General features: G+C 31.5%; 1 protein-coding gene across 5 annotated transcripts in view; it reads right to left on the bottom strand.

Annotated features, from left to right (window-relative positions):
- LOC106462445 (sodium-dependent serotonin transporter-like) overlaps positions 1-20,648 on the bottom strand; it is a 64,205-nt gene that overhangs the window by 33,438 nt on the left and 10,119 nt on the right. For all 5 annotated transcript variants that reach the window (XR_002611265.1, XR_002611263.1, XR_002611264.1 and 2 more), the window contains exons 2-3: positions 17,821-17,955; positions 2,128-2,344 (exon numbers count right to left, since the gene is read on the bottom strand). Coding sequence is in view for 1 of the 5 variants with exons in the window: in XM_022389715.1 (XP_022245423.1) it covers positions 2,128-2,344; positions 17,821-17,955 (352 nt within the window). In the remaining 4 variants the exon portion in view is untranslated. The remainder of the gene's footprint in view (positions 1-2,127; positions 2,345-17,820; positions 17,956-20,648) is intronic.

Genomic DNA, 20,648 nt, shown 5'->3' with positions numbered 1-20,648 from the left:
CCAGATAGAGGACTCAATATTGTTTGTAAGTTTGTAAAACTTTTGTACATAGATCATTATTTGTAATAACTGTTATTGTAAATTGTGTTATTGTTGTATATTAAAATACATTTCTATTAAAAATAACTGTGTGTATCAGTCTAGTTGGCAAGTATCATAAATTGGATACATATCGACATTTATTTAATTTCTAAATCTAAATTATCATTTAACTCAGTTTCAGTCTATTCGAAATTATAATACGTTACGTAATAAATTGGAGGCTCGTCTGGGGTAAATTGTAATAAGTAACAAGCTTTAGCTGATACAGTTTCCATAGGGGTAGTAAACTAGAGAAATCGTCTGTTAAATGTCAGCAACAGTTTTAGCTGATACAGTTCCCATAGGGGTAGTAAACTAGAGATACCATCTGTTAAAAGTCAGCAATAGCTAACGCTAATATAGTGCTCACAGAGGTAGGAAACTAGAGAAACCATCCTTTAAACCCAACTATACCAGTAGCTAATACAGTTCTCATAACAGATAGTAAATTGGAGGAACTTTGTAATGAGAATCAGCAGTAACATGAAAGTAACCACAATTCTCATAAAGATTAAAAACTTATACTAAAAGTAAGTAGGTTGGGGTAACTAAAACATTTCCTGTAAAAGTTAGTAAACTGGAAAAACGTTTTATTGAAACTCAATGATAGCTGTAGATATTACAGTTTTCATAACGGTTAGTAAAATGGATAAACTTAGTTAACCCCAAATCCCCCTAAACGTCAGTAAACTGGAGAAACCTTTTATTTACATCTAACAATATCTGTAACTAAGGCAGATCTCATAACGGTTAGGAGGTTTGAAATCTTTGCAATGGAATTTAAATATAGCTGTAGCTAATACAATGCTCATAATAGGTACTGAAATGGAGAACACTGTAATGCAATCCAACGATAGGTGTACCTAATATCGTTCTTTTAGCCTACACTAAACTAGAGAACCTTGTAATGAAATCCAGTGATATCGATAAATAATACAGTTCTTGTAACAGTTAGTGAAATGGAAAACCTTATAAAAATACAACTATTTCTATAGCTAATACAGTTCTAATAATGGTTAGTGTATTGGACTAACCTTGTACTGAAATACAATGAGACATGTAGCCAAATCACTTCTCATAACGGTTACAAGATTTTTCGACTTTACTAACCATTTTGGGACCATCATTTCCTAATATTTCTGAAGACTGTTTTAGCTATACTGACATCGCTGGATGTCAATAATAGGTTTCTTCAATTTACTAACTTTTATGAGAGCTGTATTAGCTGCAGATATTGGTTGATCTTAATAAAAGTTCTCGAGTTCATTATCTTTATGAAAAAGTATTAGCTTCAGTTATGCCTGGATTAATGTGGAAGGTAATCTCCAGTTTACTAACTGCTTTAAGATATTTATTAGCTACAAGTATCGCTGGATTTCAGTATAATATTTCCCTGTTTACTAATTGTTATGAGAGCTGTATTAGCTAAAGATATAGTTTAATTTCAGTGCGAGTTTCCCAGTTTACTAACTGTTAGTAAGAATTCCCCAGAAATCCATTGATATCTGTAGGTAATGTTGTTCTCTTAACGGTTAGGAAAGTGTTAAAACATCGTACTGACTCAACGATAATCATAACGGTTAGTAAACTGAAAGAACATTATTTTAAATTCAGCGATATTTCTAGCCAAGGCAGTTCTCATGATGGTTATTACCTGGGAAAACCTTGTATTAAAAGTCAGTGATGGTTGTATCTAACGCAATCTTTATAGCTGTTGGTGAATTGGACAACCGTTTATTGAACCCAACGAAATATGTAGCTAAGGGGTATTCATGACGTTCAATAAACTGGAGGATACTTTTATTGAAATGCAGCGTTATCTATGGCTAATACATTTCTCATAACGGTTAGTGAACTGGAGAAACCTTGCATAGAAAAGTCAAATATAGCTGTATCTTATAGTGACTCAAAACGTTTAGAGATCTCTAGAACCGTGCATTGGAATCCGCCAATATCTACAGCAAATACAGTTTTCATCACAGATTGCGTAAAACGACGAAAGATGAAAAAGATTTAGTGAATTACAAATATTGGAAAACTCCTTACTCAAAGAATTCCTGAGCTGGACTTGTCGACATGTTGGATACGTTGACTGCCCTCTCCGCAAGGGTTTGACAGTTGTTTGTGTTCCAGGAATTGTCACACTTGGTCCATGGCAGCTCGGATGTGAAGGACGAGAACAGATAGTAAACGGCCCAGCAGATAATGGTATTGTAATACATGGCCATATATAGGTCAATAACACAGATGGCGTAGCCTATCCCTGTGGTGGGAAGACAGTGATATAGGTTGTTTTGTACTTGCGTCGTAACATAAACTTGCAGTATGGAGAGAAACTACAGCACAGTTATTTATCAGTAACATTGTGTCTTATCCCTGCAGTAGGAAGAAAAGAAATAGAATGTTGTGTACAGCTTTGCAAGATACATTTAAAATATGGAGAAACTAAAACATATTATTATTATTCATTGATTATGTTATAAGTATCAAATTAGCAGCAAGAGAAGTTTTGTATGCTTGCTTTGCACGATATACTTGTAGTATGGAGAAACTACAACACATTGTTTTTATTGGTTATGTTATAATTATCAAATTAGCAGGAAGAGAATGAAAAACATTGTTGTGTGCTTGCTTTGTAAGATACGCTTGCAATGTGGAGATAATTACAAAACATGTATTTATTTGTTATGCTGTAATTATATCTTTATGTATTACCTGGAGAGCTCAGGACATTGTTAAATGCTGATTACATTGTGATATATTCATGTGCTGAGAAAGATAGTTAAGATTCTACAAAATTGTCATATAATAATCTATGAATATAGCAAGCAGGGAAGTTGAAAACAATAAACATTGTAACCCAGTGCCTGTATTGTTAGCTACATTGGCAGCAAGAAATGTTTTTCCTATAATATCATAATGCACCTTAACTGAAGAAAGGGAAAAATTTACATGTTATCATATAATTAGTCTAATGGAACTTATATATGTAGTAGGTACAAAACTTACACGTTATTGTCAAATCAGTAAAATCAACTTTATACGTTTAGTATGGAGAGGGTTTACACGTTATTCTATAATTAATATACCGTAACTCATACCCGTAGTGGGGAGAAAGTTTACACGTTATTCTATAATTAATATACCGTAACTCATACCCGTAGTGAGGAGAAAGTTTACACGTTATTCTATAATTAATATACCGTAACTCATACCCGTAGTGGGGAGAAAGTTTACACGTTATTCTATAATTAATATACCGTAACTCATACCCGTAGTGAGGAGAAAGTTTACACGTTATTCTATAATTAATATACCGTAACTCATACCCGTAGTGAGGAGAAAGTTTACACATCATTATATGACTTTTATAACATAACTTATTCCTGCAGCAAAGAGCAATTTTACAAGTTATTGTATAATTATTATAGTGTAACTTATACGAATAGTAGGGAACGTTTATATATTATTGCATAATTAGTATAATGTAACTTATACGAGTAGTAGAAATAAAATGTACACGTTATGGTATAATTAGTATAATGTAATTTATACGTGTAGTAACGACAGAGTTTATAAATTATTGTATAATTAGTATAATGTAACTTACATCACAGTAAAGAAAAAGTTCACACGTTATTGTACAATTAATATGATGTAACTTAAATCTCTATTAAAGATAAATTTACACATCATTATATAATTATTACAATGGAACTTATACATGTAATGGGGAAAATTACACAAACTTATACATGTACAAGGAAAAATGTTTACAAATTATTATATAATTATCATGATGTAATTTATATGTTTAGTACAAAGAAATATTACATGTTATTGTATAATTAGTATAATGCAACTTATACATGTAGTATGGAGAAATTTTAAACATTATTTTATAAATTGTACAATGTAACTTATACCTGCAGTAAGAAAAAAGTTTACACATTGTTGTATAATTAGTATAATGTAACTTCTACATGCAGTGAGGAGAAAGTTTACACATTATTGTATAATTAGTACAATGTAACTTCTACATCATATAAGAAGACAAGTTTACACTTTATTGTATAATTAGTTTAATCAAATTTATAAGTGTAGTAGAAAGTTTACATATCACTATATAATATAACTTATACCAGCAGTAAAGAGAAAGCTTACACATTATTATATAACTAGTATAACTTAACTTAAGCCTGCAATAAGGAGAAAGTTTATACAATATTGTATAATTAATATTTACACATTATTGGATAATAAATGTTATGCAACTTAAACATTTATCAAGGAAAAAGTTTAGACATTATTTATAATTCGAATAATCGAATTTATACCTATATTAATATCATCGCATTTATACGTGTAATAAAGACAATGTTTACACATTATTGTATAATTAGTATAACGTAACTGATACCTGTAATTAGGACAAAGTTTAAATGCTATTGTATAATAAATATAACTGAACATATAACTGCAGTAATAAGAACGCTTAGACGTTGTTGTGTAATGTAACTCATACTTGTATTAAGGAGAAAGTTTACACATTATTATATAATTGCTACAATCGAATTTATACATGTAGTACGAAAAATGGTTTACATGTTACTATATAATTAGTATAATAGACCGACTACCTGTAGTAAGGAGAAAGGTTAAATATTATTTTATAATCAGTATAATGTAAGTTATACCTATTTAAGGAGAAAATTTACATATTATTGTATAATTAATATCATTGAACTTATACGTGTAATAAATACAATGCTTACATGTTATTATATAATCAGTATAATACAAGTATTATGGAAAAAATTATCGCTACATAAAAAGCTATGTAGGGCTAGCAACTGAACTTGAAAAAAAGAAACCAAATAAGATAGGGATGGAAGTGGACATATCGCTTGATCCGGGTAATGGTCACATAGGAGACTAGTTCGTCTCGACTTTACATGGCTTCCCTAATTTGTCTATCGAATGCTTTCTGTTTCAATAGAATCTCAGCTTTCACCATTATACCTTTCCTATAATTGACTTTAGAATATTACTTTTATGACTATTTTACAATAGAGTAACATTTTACAATTGGAAATTCTCGTTCTATTTGTTTTGCCTGTGAGAAAGCCAGTAATGTACGGATTTTATTCTCCCCGTAAAGTCGAGACAGCTTAGTCTGCTATGTGGTCATTAGTCTGGTCAAGCGATATGTCCACTTCAGCCCTATCTTTTTTAGTTCCTTTTTGAAATTCAGTAATCAGCTCTACATACGTTTTTTATTTAGTGATAATTTTTCCCTAATACTTATTTGTTTACTGTTTTTATAATATGACTTGCGTGGGTTACTAGGTTATAGGGTATATTCTAAAGCTTTATAATTGTTGTACAGAATAATAATAAAATAGGCAGGCAAAGATCGTGAAGACTGTTTATTCTATCAATTGATCATAAAATTATAGTTACTTCTAGAACTAGGTAGGCGTTAGGCCTGCTGAAGAAATATAATGATGAATGAAAATAAGAAATCTCGGATTTGGCTATTCGCCGGTTTTCGACCTCGGGACGCTCTGGTTAACTGAGATAGAGCGGCTATTCCAGATTGCTCTTTATATTTAGCTCCTGATGCCCTAGAGAAGAAAATCCAGATTACTTTTGTATTGCTTTAATACGGCCGTCCGTGTCATCCCAACATCCTAGAGAAGAAAATCCAGATTACTTTTGTATTGCTTTAATACGGCCGTCCGTGTCATCCCAACATAGAGAGTGCCAGCGCACTCTTCGCTACATAATACCTGCAGAACGGACAAAGTTTAAACAATACTGTATAATTTATACAATTGAGCTTATAGCTGTAGTAAGGAGGATGTTTACACATTATTGTACAGTTAGTTTAAACGAAGTTATAAGTGTAGTAGAGAGAATGTTTTCACATTATTGTATAATAAGTATAATGTAACATATACCTCAGTAAGGAAAAAGTTTACAAGTTATCGGATAATTAGTATAATGGACCTATTACTGTAGTAGAGAAGAAGTTTATACATTATTTTATAATTAATATAATATAACTTGTTTCTATACGAAAGAGAAAATTTACACATCATTGTATAATTCTTGTAATGGAACATATGTAGTAGAGAGAATGTTTTCACATTATTGCATAATTAGTAAAATGTAACTTATATCTGCAGTAAGGAGTTAGCTTAGAGAATATTTCATAATTAGTATGATTGAGCTTATACCTAACTTGAGGAATAAGTTTACATATTATTGTATAAGTAATATAATCGAACTTATACATGTAATAGAGAAAATGGTTACATAGTATTGTATAATTAATATAATTGAACATATTACTGCAGTAAGGAGGAAGATTATACACTGTTGTATAATGTATCTTATACATGTAGTGAGGAGAATGTTTACCCATTATTATATACGTAATATAAGGGAATTTATACGTGTAGGAGGAAGAAACTTTACATGTTAGTGTATAATTTATTTAATGGACCTACTAACTGTAGTAAAGAGGAAGGTTACACGTTATTGTATAATTAATATAATGTAACATATACCTATGTTAAGGAGAAAATTTACTTATTATTGTATAACTAGTTAGAGCACTCGTCTCCTGGACGAAAGTTATGTAACTTCGTGATTAATGAAAGGCTATCTTAGGACACGTTAAGTTGCTTCCCTTATATGTAATTGTAAAAAACGCCCATAAAAACTGCAAAACACAAAACGTGAAACTGCAACTTCGCATGAATCCAACAAACCTCCATACCAAATTTGGTGAAGATCCATTTACAGGGGGCGAAGTAGTGGTAAAAAAAAAACGCCCATAAAAACCGCAAAACTGAAAATTTGTATGTACCTCTCATGGACATAATGAGCTTCCGTACCAATTTTGACGAAGAACCATCCACACCCTGCGAAATAGTTATATGGACATACAACAGACAGTACTATTATATTTATATAGATTAGTATAATGTAAGTGATGTCTGCAGTAGAGACAAAATTTACACATTATAAGTACAATTACTATAAACGAAGTTAAAGTAGAGAGGATGTTTCACATTTTTGTATAATTATTAAAATGTAAGTTATACCTGCAATAAATAGAAAGTTTACGCGTTATTGTATAATTAGTATAATGTAACTTAAACGTACAGTAACGAGAAATTTTACACGCTACTCCATAGTTAGTATAATGGAACTTATACGTGCAATTCGGACAAAGTTTACAAGGTATGGTATAATTAGTATAATATAACTTATACTCGTAGTACAGAGAATATTTTTACATTACTGTATAATTAATATAATAGAAGTTATACGTCTTGTAGGAAGAACGTTTACACGTCATTGTATAAATAGGATAATGTAACTTATTCTTGCAATATATATATATATAGTGGGGCGAAAGTTTACACATTATTGTATACTTGCTATAATGTAACTTATACATGCATTAAGGAGAATGTTTACACGTCATTGTATTATCAGTATAATGTAACTTCTACATACAATAATGATAAATTCTACACTCTAATCTATAGTTAGTATAATGGAACTTATATGTTTGTTTTATACTCTGTATATGATATTTTCAACATTCTTCTAAGCATCCACATTTCCAACGCTTCTATTTTGTTCCGGAGTTCTTTGGTTAGTGTCCAAGTCACTACAGCATACAGGAAAATTGATAGTATACAAATATTATAAGTTTCTTCTTTGTCTCTAGCCTAATGTTTCTTGTGGTTAATAAGTCTTTCGTACGGATGAAATTTGCTCTTGCAATTTCTATCCGTCTCTTGACTTCTGGCTCACATTTACCATCTTCAGTTATTAGTTGCCCCAAGTAGATAAACTTGTCCACTTGTACTAGTGTGTGACCATCCACTTTGATGTTGACTCTAACTATTTCTTTTACATCTCTCCTCACAACCATGGTTTTTCTCTTCTTGATTTTAATGCTCAAGCTGTTCTCTAAACTTCTACTACTTACTCAGTTCATTATTCTCTGTAAAGCTTCCTCTGACTCTGCCAGTAGCACTGTATCGTCAGCGTACCTCAGTGCCACTATATTAACCCCTCCAATTCTTATTCCCGGGAGCTCATCCATCTCTCCAAGTATCCGTTCTGTGTAAAGGTTGAATTTTCTTTTTCTTTAAGATTTTGATTTTAAGCTTGATTTTTGCCATCAGGTTATGATCCGAATTTACATCAGCATCAGGATAAGTATGAGTATACAGTTTCTGAAGCGCTGCTTTACCACCACATAGTCTATTTCGTTCCCATGAATATCTCCTGGGCTTTCCCATGTGTACAATCGTCTTACAGGTTGTTTGAAGAAAGTGTTAGCTACCATGAGATAATTTTCATGGCAGAACTGCAAGAGTCTATCACCTCTCTCATCTCGTGAACCGAGTCCATATTATCCCACATGATTTCCAAATTTTCCTGCGCCAATTTTGGCATTTAAATCACCCATGACTAAAACTACGTCTGTTGATTTACATTGGTCATAACATTTCTGTGTATCATCATGTATGCTAACCAAATCAAATGGCTTGTCCTCAATCTTGATCATGATGACTCTGTCTGAGATAGGCCAGTGCCCTTGCACTGATCGTTTATATTTTCTATTTATCAGGATGGCAATTCCATTTCTGAATTTATCTCCTCGTGAGAAATATATTGTGCAATACTTCCTATCCATCTGTCCCGATTCTAGCCACCTAACTTCAGCTACATCCATTACATCTTATCCCAATCTGCCCATTTACTGTATACAATTATCAAGCTTACCTGCTTGATAAAGTTCTAATGTTCCATGTTGCTATCTTTAATAAACAACCTCTACGACTGAATGTAACCTTTTCAGATGCTGACCTCTCGGCTGAGTTTAAATCACCCTCATCATTTTGTAGATTATATCTCTGGGCAAAGGTTTCTTCTTCCCTGTCGTTATTCACAACAGAAATGACCGCAAGGGACCCAGCTATCTTTGTATAACCTTCTACTTTAAGTACCACGGCTCTACGTTGACTGTCTTTGGGCCTTATATTGTGCGAGGTCCCAGACTCTTCACAGGTGACCGGCCACTAATCTTACCAAGTGTCAAGACTGTGCTCCAGATGGGCCTTCAGAGCTATTGTCCCTCTAATCAGTTGGAATCTTCAGTTTTCTCTTCCGTATCCAGTATCCATGCACTTAAGGGGTGACGTCCCCAAGCTACCTCGCCATCGACCTGGTTTTCGTCACTTAGTTTTGCACCACTGTCGAGTGGAGATACCGATGTATGGCCGTTGGCGTCCACAACCAACTACTTGGAGCCGTAAGTGAGAGTTGAGGAGTTGTGTAGCATCTGTGATCCCACCCACACCCATATTAATACAAATGTGCGTCAGGCAGGTCAATCAAAGATCCGAGTCCTCACAAAACATCCCTCCAATGAACTGTATAATGTAACTTATATCTGCTGTAGGGAGATAGTTGACACATTATTATGCAATTAATATAATGAACTTCGACCTGAAGTAAGGATTATGTTTACACTTTATTTTATAATGAGTATAATAGAACTTATCCGTGCAGTAAGGATTAAGTTTACACCTCATTGTATAATTCATACAAGATAATTTATACATCTAGTACATCAAAAGTTTACACATTATTATACAATTAGCTTAATGTAACTTCTACTTCAAGTAAGGAGAAAGTTTATTTGCTATTGTATAATTAGTATAATGTAATATATACATGTAGTAGAGAGAAAGTTTACACATTATCGTATAATCTTACCATAATGGATGTAGCATGTATATATATATATATATATGTATGTGACCAAAATAATAAATACGCTATGGCACCACATTAAATATATGGCACCACAAACATAAACATATATATATATATGTGTGTGACCGAAATAATAAATACGCTATGGCACCACATTAAATATATGGCACCACAAACATACATCCATAAAAACATTTCACACTTTGGGTATTCAAGATTCGGTCAATTAGAAAAATAACTGTGGTATGTGCAACAACCATTTCTTTATCACAGAAAACAATTTTAAATAAAAGTATTTTCCTCACAACAAGAACATAATTCACTAGGGCTGTACGTGAGGGTTTGATTATATCTTTATTGATGTAAATTGTAAATATAGTACTAAAAAATGGAGTTCTTAAAAAACTTATTTTTTCAGTAAAAGATAGCACTTTTTAACATATAAAAACATTACAGTTTATATCAGCACAATCCGAACACTTTTTCCGTGCAGTACTTACCCAAAAAAATTTCCTTTTTTTAGAAAATATTTCCTTTTTCAAAATTTTTTTCAAAGAGGCATGAATTGTACGAATAGTAATTACTAGCACAAACAGCTGCTCATAGGGCGGCGTTTCTGCTAGTGAATATAATGAAACTTATACCTGAATTAAGGAGAAAGTTTATATGTTATTGTATAATTGGTATATGGTAATATACTATGTTTAGTTTAATATATTATGTAGTTTAGTTGTAGTTATTAGAAGGTTTACATACTAGTGTATAGTTAATACAGTGTATTCTTCTTACAGCCAGGACAAAGTTTACTCATTGTTGTACAATTCAAACAATGTAACTGATACATGTATTAAGGGAAAAGTTTACATATTATTGTATAAAAATTTACACTTGTAGTATATTTAATATAATGTGGCTTCTATTTAGGTTAAAAAGAAATCTTACACGCTATTGCATAATTAGTATAAACGAACTTATAGCTGCAGTAAATAGAATGTTTACACGTTATTATATAATTAATATAATGGACCTTATATCTCTAGTAAGGAGCAAAATTACACATTATCGTATAATGTAACTTATATGTACAGTAAGGAGAAAATGCACACGTCATTGTATGATTAGTATAATGAAACTTATACGTATAGTAGGACGAAAGTTTACACCGTATTGTGTAATAAATATGATGTAATTTATACGTGTAGTAAATAGAATGTTTACGCGTTATTGTATAATTAGTATAATTTACCTTGTTCCTGCAGTTAGGATAAGGTTTACACATCATTGTATAATTAGTATAATGAAACTACGTGTGGTAGGAAAAGTTTACATATATAATTAGTATAGTTCAACAAATACCTACAGTAAGGAGAAGTTTTACACGTTATTGTAAAAGTAGTATAACATAATTTTCACATACAGTAAAGATAAAGTTTACATGCTATTGTATAATTAGTATATTTTAAGTTTCACCTGCAGTAAGGAGAATGTTTAAACATATTTGTATAATTAGTATAATGTAACTTTTACCTTCAGTAAGAAGAAAATTTGCACATTATTGTATCATTAATGTGAAGTAGCTTATACCTGTATTAAGGAGGAAGTGTGCACACTATTGTTTAATGTAACATATAACTGCAGTACGGAGAAAACTTACACATTATTATATAATTAGTACAATGGAACTTATGCCTGCAGTAAGTAGAAAGTTGACACATTATTGTATGAGTAGTGTAACGTAACTTATACCAGCAGTAAGGAGAACATTTAGATATTATTTGATAATTTGTATAATCGAACTTATACCTGTTTTAACGAGAACCTTTACGCATTACTACCCTCGTGCAATAAGGAGAAAGTTTACATGTTATAGTATAATTAGTATAATGCCCCCTTATTTCTACAGTAAGGAGACAGTTTACACAATATTCTACACCTAGTATAACGTGACTTATACCTAGAGTAATTATAAAGTTTACACATTTTTGTATAATTAATAGGATGATACTTACATGTGTAGTAGAGAGAAAATTTACACATTAAAGTAAAATAAATAATTAAAATGTAATGAATCATACTTACACAATTAAAAGTTTAATAAAGCCGTCAACGGCTTCCACTTAAAAACCCTTTACATGTTACATGTTTTGACGCTCTTCTACGTCGTCTTCAGGTGTTATTTACAAGACAAACTATTGTTTCTTTATGCCATGATTTATTACGTATCAATGTTATTTACATAAAACACCAATCAATGTTTGCAATATTTCATGTCATATAATGTAAGTGACTTGGTGGCTCTTCTTATCGATTTAATACTTTTTCTTTGTAACTATCATTATTCCCAATGTTTATTAGATATTGAAAACTGTAAGGTTATTTGGTTGAGCTGTTGTTGTAGTTTTTGTTCCATAAGTTGTATTTTGTTGGTGTTTGTACGTGTTCTCCTACAGCTGAATTGTCTATATTAATATTATTTCTCATGTAACGCCCCTCAATGGCACAGCGGAATGTCTGCGGTCTTATATCACTAGAACCATTGTGTATCTTTGTGCTTAACTTCAAACACATTCTTATGTAACCTTTATGTTCCAGTAATTTGTACTTTAAGTTCCTTTTAGTCTGATCAATATAACTACTATCACATCCACATTCTATTCTATAAGGCCCAGTCTTTTCATTTTTCTCTATTTTTTCTTTGGTATTCCCCAACATCTCGTTTATATTATCACCCCCCCCCCCCCAGTGGCACAGTCTGCGGACTTACAACGCTACAATTCGGGTTACGATACCCGTGGTGGGCAGAGCACAGATAGCCCATTGTGTAGCTTTGTGCTTAATTACAAACAAACCTTTATATTATTCATAGGTTTAAAGTTGGGCAAAAGTTTTGTTATTCTTAAAAACATTAAATAATTGACCTGTTGGTCCTGGAATATATGGTAAATTTAAAGCTTCTTTTTTAGCTTTTTTTTCATAAACAGATTTTAACTTAGTACTTTTAACTACCATTGAACTATTAGCAAATTTATTAAATACTCTATCTACTATTTTTTGTTGTTTTTCAGAATTTGTAGTGCATACTGAAACGATTAACACATCTTGATAATAAAGCTTTATGTACCAGGCGAAACGTCGGCTAAAATGAAAGTTTTCTTATGATTATCTCGAGCGTAAAGGTCATTTTTTTGTAACTCTACTATATTTGTTATAAGTACCCTTTCAACTGTTATGTATTTAACTAGCAATAATTTATTACTTAACTATTCTTGCCTAGAATATATTTTCAAAGGTCTGTAAATATAAGTATAAAATTCAAAAATGTTTTGTGTTTTTATATGACGCGATTCTTGGTGTGGCGGAATGACAAAAGCTAGAGGTTTTCTATAAACCGATATTACTAGCTTTAAATATCGGAAAAACATTGCAAATAATAGAATAAAATAAAACAAGTATTAAATCATGATAAAGGTTTATCAAATCAATTAACTGTTACATGGCATGACATATTATAAAAATTGACAGGGGATTTTTGTAAATTCCTTTGAAACATCATGACATACAGAGAGTATAAATTGTCTTGTAAGCAACTCCCGAAGACGACGTAGAAATGCATCAAAACATGTAACGTGTTTTTAAGTGGAAGCCGTTGACGGCTTTATTAAACTTTTATGGTGTAAACATGAATCGTTGTGTTTTAATTATTTATTTCATTTTAAACGTTACCCAAGTGCCGATCATTCATACTTAGTTCACACATTATTGTATAATTAGTATCATGAAACTTAGTACGTAAGGTAGGAAGAAAGTTTACACATTACTTTATAATGCAACTTAAGCCTACATTAATGGGAAAGTTCACACTCTATTGTATAATTAGTATAGTGAAACTTATACGAGCAGTAAGGAGAAAGTTTACACGTTATTATATAGTAATATAGCGTAATGTATAACTGTATTTAGGAGAAAATTTACATTGTATTGTATAATTAGTATAATGTAGGTTATACCTACAGTAAGGAGTAAGTTTACACACTAATGTAATTGGTATAATGGTACTTATACCTACAGTAAGGAGTAAGTTTACACATTATTGTAATTGGTATAATGGGACTTATACCTACAGTAAGGAGTAAGTTTACACATTATTGTAACTGGTACAATGGGACTTATACCTACAATAAGAAGAAAGTTGACACATTATCTTATAATTAGTATAATGGAACTTGTACGTGTAATAGAGAGAATGTTTACACATTGTTACATAATTATTGTTGTGTATCCTATGCCTGTCCAAAATAGTTTTGCCATCTAGTTAATTTGTTATAAATTGTACATACACAAATGAGAAGATTTTCACACCATCATGTGTTATATTATACCAGTGATTCTCAACCAGGGGTGAACTTACCCCTTGGGGGTAAAAATTACATGGCAGGGGGTGAATAATTGATGTACCTGATCATTGAATAATAATTCAATTAAATTTCATTTTGTAAAATGTGTGTGTGAGAGTGAGAGAGAGAATGCTAAGAATGTGTGTGTGTGTGAAAGAGAATGCTAAGAATGTGTGTGTGTGTGTGTGTGCTATTTTTGTGCAAAACCTGAATAAGTTTTTTTCTGACCTTCTTGTTTTTCTGTCCCTTTATGATGGCTATGAATTTTTTGTATGGAAGTAAAGGGGTAAATGGAGAAATACATCAAGCCGAGGGGGTTAATGATGGAGGAAAAGTTGAGAATCCCTGTATTATACATTATAGCTCTTATGAAATTAAATTAAAAAAAACTATTAGGTTTTGAATTTCCTTAGGATGTCTTCATTCTTAGTAATGATAGAGAATGCTAACGTCTTTGCTCTAAAGCTGTGTCTCTATTCGTACAGACAAGTACGAGGAATATTTAGAGTGAAATTTTATTTTTCCCTCATATGCTGGATATATGTTAACTGCGACTAACTAAAGGTCGTCTTAATAAGCTAGCATCTGGTCTCTGCTAGTAGCATCATGTGTTATCTGTTTTATAATAGGTATCAAGCTTAATAATTATAAAATGATAATTGAGAGTTACATACAGTGACACCGAGGAAATTTGTCTGCGATCTACACACTAAGTTTCCAGTAGATGTTCCGGAAGAGGTTCAACAGCAAAATCATAAGGAACGACCATGAGCAGTTTTTCGCAATCTCAAAATAGTTTGTAAGAGTGATGTAAATTATCTCTGTTGTGAAGAGATAGTTTAAAAAGTTTTATGCTAGTATATTGATTTCCATCTTTCCTAGCCTTCTAAAGGATGGTATGATTATCGTGAAGCAGTTGAATGTATTATGATACCCGCGTTTTACTGAACTAGTATAATGAAGGCTTAGAGAACGAAAGAGAAATTGTATCGCTCTGAAGGGGGAATTTTGATGAGACGCGTTTTCTTTCAGGATAACTACATTCTTAACACCCTTGGTATACATTTGTTAGCGGTTTTAATCTAATATAGTTGATCTAAGGCAGCAGTTTCGAAATTGTGGGTCGTAGATTCATCCGAGGGGGTCATAAGTAAATAATTATAGTTAGGCCTACTTTTGTTCTGGATTTAAAAAAATTGAAACCCGCCCTGTGAAAGTGTTGGTCGCTATGACACTTTGGTTGCTATGTTCTTTTGATTGCTGTCTGGAGCCACTTAAATATTTTTGTCTCTAAATGGAGAACATAAGAAAAGGTTTGAGAAGTGCTAGTCTGAGGGATTTGAAATTCTCATTTGTTTGTTGTGTATGTGTGTGTGTGTGTGTGAACATAACTTCTGGTTACCTATGGGTTTACTATGAATGTATAGCTGTTTTTCATTCAAATGTCAAACAAAAAATTTTTCTAAAAAAATAAAGTATGGAATTTAAAGAAAACGTGTTTTGTAAAAGAGATTACTTTTTTTCTCTTCTAATAGCCAAGCCTAAGAACTCGTCTGAACGTGTGTATTATAAAGCAGCAATGAAACCTTGTAATTATAAGCACACTTGTACACTCAAGTGCTCATAACAACAACAACAAAAGAAAACAAAAAACATAACTCTAACAGTAGAAGCCGTAGAAAACTGTTGTATACAACATACATGTGAGTTACCCGGGTACATATAGCGCTATAATATGAAAGAAAACGAACTTATACTTTCAGTAAGAATAAAAGAATGAAATCAAAATTCACTAACAGAGCAATCCAGTCCGTGTCGTTAAGTATATCGTGTAATGTAAATAATACAAGTAATTAATAAAACACACATATATATACATATGTAAACGCACTATTCACTACCTTTTAACTATAAATGGGAATAAAATCATTTCACAAAAATTTTCTTACGAATTAAACTAAAATAAAACTGATGAATTTCTGTATCTCAAAAGCATAGATGGAAACGTTTTAGCTTACAAATGTTTAAATCAACCGTTTTTTGTGTGTATTTTATTTATATCTATTTCTATATATGTTGATTACACTGCTTATGAGCTGATCCAGTGAAGTTCAAGTTATTAAATGTTTTCAGTTAAAAAAGTCACTAACTGAAATAAAAGTTCATATAGTGAAATGTACATTTAACTCGAAAATAAAATTATTTATCTGGTACCAACTGAGAAGGATCAATTATTGAAACGTAAATTTAACTCAAGAAAACGAATTATTAATCTTCAAGATTAACAGAAATAAGCCACATATGAGATACAAGTTTAACCAAAGAAAATATAAAATAGATATTAAACTCTAACTGAAGAAGATCTATTGTTGAGAGGAAAATGTTTCATGGGAGACAAACAATTTATAAACCTCTAAAATTCACTGGAGACAGTCACTTGTTGAAATTCAATTTTGTTGAAAGATCAAACAATAAATTCTTTTAAGTTTAATTGAATGAATTGAATAATTAACTTTATATTGAACTCAACCAATAATGTAATTTATACAAATAATTATTAACTCGCCAATTTAGATATACAAATTCTAATTTCTAACAGGGACGGTGCCATCTTTTGGAGAGGTTCGAACTTATTTTTTATATACGATAGTTAATTAACTATAAAGATATTTGTAAAATCAACAAGTTTTTGGTGTCACGTGTCATGTCTTTACTGAAAAACATCCTAAGTTCGTGTTAACAAATAATTTTTATTCTCAGGCGCACGCACATGACAAAGTTTGTTTTAGGGCGTAATAAAATTTCGGCTTGAACAATAAGTATTAAATTTAAACATAAGTTATGAGTGTACCTAACTTTTAAAACGACGTTTGGCAGTTTGTTAAAAATGACAGAATGGAAATTAGTAGAAAATATTATGAGAAGGTATCAGTGTCACAAGAATAGCTTCCGTTAGCAATACTTTAAATTACTTTCGTTCAAAGAGATCTGCCAAAAAGGAAAGAAATCAATCTTGGTGCTGTAATTTCAGATACCCGGGTTAAAAACGGAGCGAGAAATTTTCTGAGAAAACGACGTCTGAGTATCACCTAACTGCCAGGTGTCGGGTGCAGTGTTGCTATGGAAACATTGAAACTTCCAGTTGATAACAAAGCTTCGTGACATTCTGAAATGACGATAAAGCCAAGGTTCGAAGATAACTGGACCATAGAGGGCGCAAGGCTCGATTGCATAATAAATACATCATCATTGAACCGTATGATGAATTCCGGGACTCGTTGATTGGTTATCGTGACTGGTTCTCTTTCCGTTGAATAGTGAAATAAAATCATCCAGGCGTGAAAAGTGGCGATTAAAGTTATTAGATTTTGCTTGTTATCCAGATAGAACGTTTTTATTTGAAAAGTCTCAACAGTAATATTTTTCTGCAAACCTTTCTAAAACTATATACCATTCTGTCTAACTTATTTATGTCAAAAACCACAAGAAATATTGGTTTTAAAAATGAAACAAATAAAGATAATAGCTTTACCTTTCATGATCGGACACAACTTGCTCCAGATTGTTATGCAACCACTGCGGTAGTACTGACCCAGAGCTAACTCCAGGTAAAATAGGGGAAGTCCTCCAAATACTAACATGATTACATATGGTATTAAAAACGCTCCTGAAAAAAAAAAGGTTGGATTATTTTGAACGATATTCGTTATTTATAGAATTATATTAATGAAACATTTCATAACATGTAGTATGATTTCCCGATTATAAAATACGTTAGCTAACCTATTTGTTATTAAAAATTATTTATGTTTATACAGTTGAAAGCTAAGTTCTATTGAAATAATTTGTTTATTTCAACTTATAAAGTTAAAATCTATCTCTATTTATGCAGTCAAAGATTTCGTTTTATTTGTATATTTAAAGGTTTAGATTTATTTCTCTAATGATAATTTTATTTTTGTTCATTAAGCTACAAACTTTGTTCTCTTTATAAAATGAAAGGTTTGATTCTGTTTATGTATTGAAAATTGTAATTTTATTTGTATAGTTAAAGCTTTAGCTATGCGAACTTAATATCTATTTTTCATTCTATCTACGTACGTTCACTCAGGAATATCTAAACAGCATTAAATGAAGCACCATAATTAAAAAGGACAAGTTTTCCTTATTTGATATCAAAAACCAAAGTACAAAATCTTGTCTGGTTTAGTTGCAGTATCGATTTCAAATTACCATGTTATAAACTCAACCCTCCCAATGCAATACCTCTTGAGAACGTTGTGTTATAGGTCAGATTTTGTAGACCTAACATCTGAAAGACGGTTACAATTGTTCTAGGAACTTAAAGGTTTAGGTCTCTCTCTGTATTGTCAATAGATTATTTATTTAAACGCTGGTTAGCAAACAAAATATTAAATTGGGCATTTTTAACGTTATTGTTTGTTTCTCATATATAAATAACTTTCCAAATATAGCATTTTAAAAGATATACAGTATTTTTAAAATTGCGATCAGACTTAGTATTCACATAGAAAACAACCTCTCCTATAACTTCTTTACCTGTTTTTAAGTAAACTTTATATAACTTACAATTAACTCTATCATATACAAAAATCCCTTCTCCTTCTCTAATGATATTCTTCCTTTCGATAATTGATAGTTTACATAAAATTGTAGGTTGAATCTTAGCTACAGTAAATTTTTGATAATTGAATACATTTTTTTCAAAATTTCTTAAACCATATCATTTAACTGGTTATGTATATTTCGTTGTTGTTGTTAAGTGCAAAGCTGCACAATGGGCTATCTTTGCTCTGCCCATCTCAGGTATCCAAACCTGATTTTTAGATTTTTTAATCCCTCATACTTACAGCTGAGCCACCTGGGGGAAGATTATAAACTTTTAATTTATACTAACGTTAGGATAATACTATCAACAACAGTAATACAATGTTTTTAAGGGTGTTTTATAAATTTCTTCAAAATTATTTTTAGCTAAATGTAAACCTTTTTAAGTGATACTTGCTGGATAATTTCGTTTAAAGAGGATATTTTTTAAGTTCATTTAATCTAACTTTCTTTATTTTTTATTAAAACTAAATAGAGTAATCTTTGAGCTCCATTCATTAGAATAACCAATTTAATGTGTTTAGAGGTGATTGCTATAAAAATTCAAATAACAGTATGAATTGATTGGTTTGTGCAAAAACATTCATTTATTTACTTTTCTATTCACAATAATCGTATCTAAGAAATATTATTCTGTAATATAATTTTTGATGAATTGTCATTGAATAGCTCTCTCACTTTTATAAAATTATCAACTTTATATTTTTCATCCAAAGTTATGATTTGTTTGTTTGTTTTGAATTTCGCGCAAAGCTACACGAGGGCTATCTGCGCTAGTCGTCCCTAATTTAGCAGTGTAAGACTAGAGGGAAGGCAGCTAGTCATCACCACCCACCGCCAACTCTTGGGCTACTCTTTTACCAACGAATAGTGGGATTGACCACGGCTGAAAGGGCGAGCATGTTCGGTGGGACGGGGATTCGAACCCGCGACCCGCAGATTGCGAGTTAAGCGCCCTAACCACCTGGCCATGCCGGGCCCCGAAGTTATGAAACAATCATCTGAGTACGTATTCCAAGCCAACTTTAAACATTTACCACTACTTCGCCCCCTGTAGATGGATCTTCATCAAATTTGGTATGGAGGTTAATTGGGTGCATGGGGAAATACATACAAACTTGCGGATTCATAATTTCTTGTCTTGTAGTTTTTATAGACGTTTTTACGTTTTTTACAATTATATATATAAGGTAATCAACTTTTCATGTCTTAATTCATTAATCATGAATTTATATAACTTCCGTCCAGGGGACGAGTACTCCAGCTAGTTTTAAACATATTCTAAATAGGTCATCAGAACTTTACTATACTATACAGAGTTTTCTTTTATAACAATATCAATGTAATGAATGAGTCACAAGTGCTGAGAATGTCTGTAAATATCATAGCAAAGAGTTTGAATTTCTTGCTCTTCTTTCTTCTGATTCTTTTATATTACATGATAAATCAAAAACCAAAACAATGGTGTCAACCAATTTCACTGAGGTGACATAGTTTCAAACGGAGTATCCACTTTTATAAGTATTATTAACGTGTAGTAATTAAAATAACAAAAACATAATTCTAGTATAAACGGTGTTATCATTACCCCTTGCAGTTAGCTTTCTTGCAGAAAAACTTAAGTACAGGGTGAATCCAAAATTACCAGCCAATAACAGATAAACAATAAATATTACAGTTGGAACCTCGTTGTATTTAGAACTTCGTTATAAATACAACCTTCCTATGTCT

This window comes from Limulus polyphemus, unplaced genomic scaffold (assembly GCF_000517525.1).
Source record: "Limulus polyphemus unplaced genomic scaffold, Limulus_polyphemus-2.1.2 Scaffold1167, whole genome shotgun sequence".
NCBI lineage: Eukaryota > Metazoa > Arthropoda > Merostomata > Xiphosura > Limulidae > Limulus > Limulus polyphemus.
Note: the sequence above shows the minus strand (reverse complement) of the source record. Positions and strands in the feature narration are given on the sequence as shown.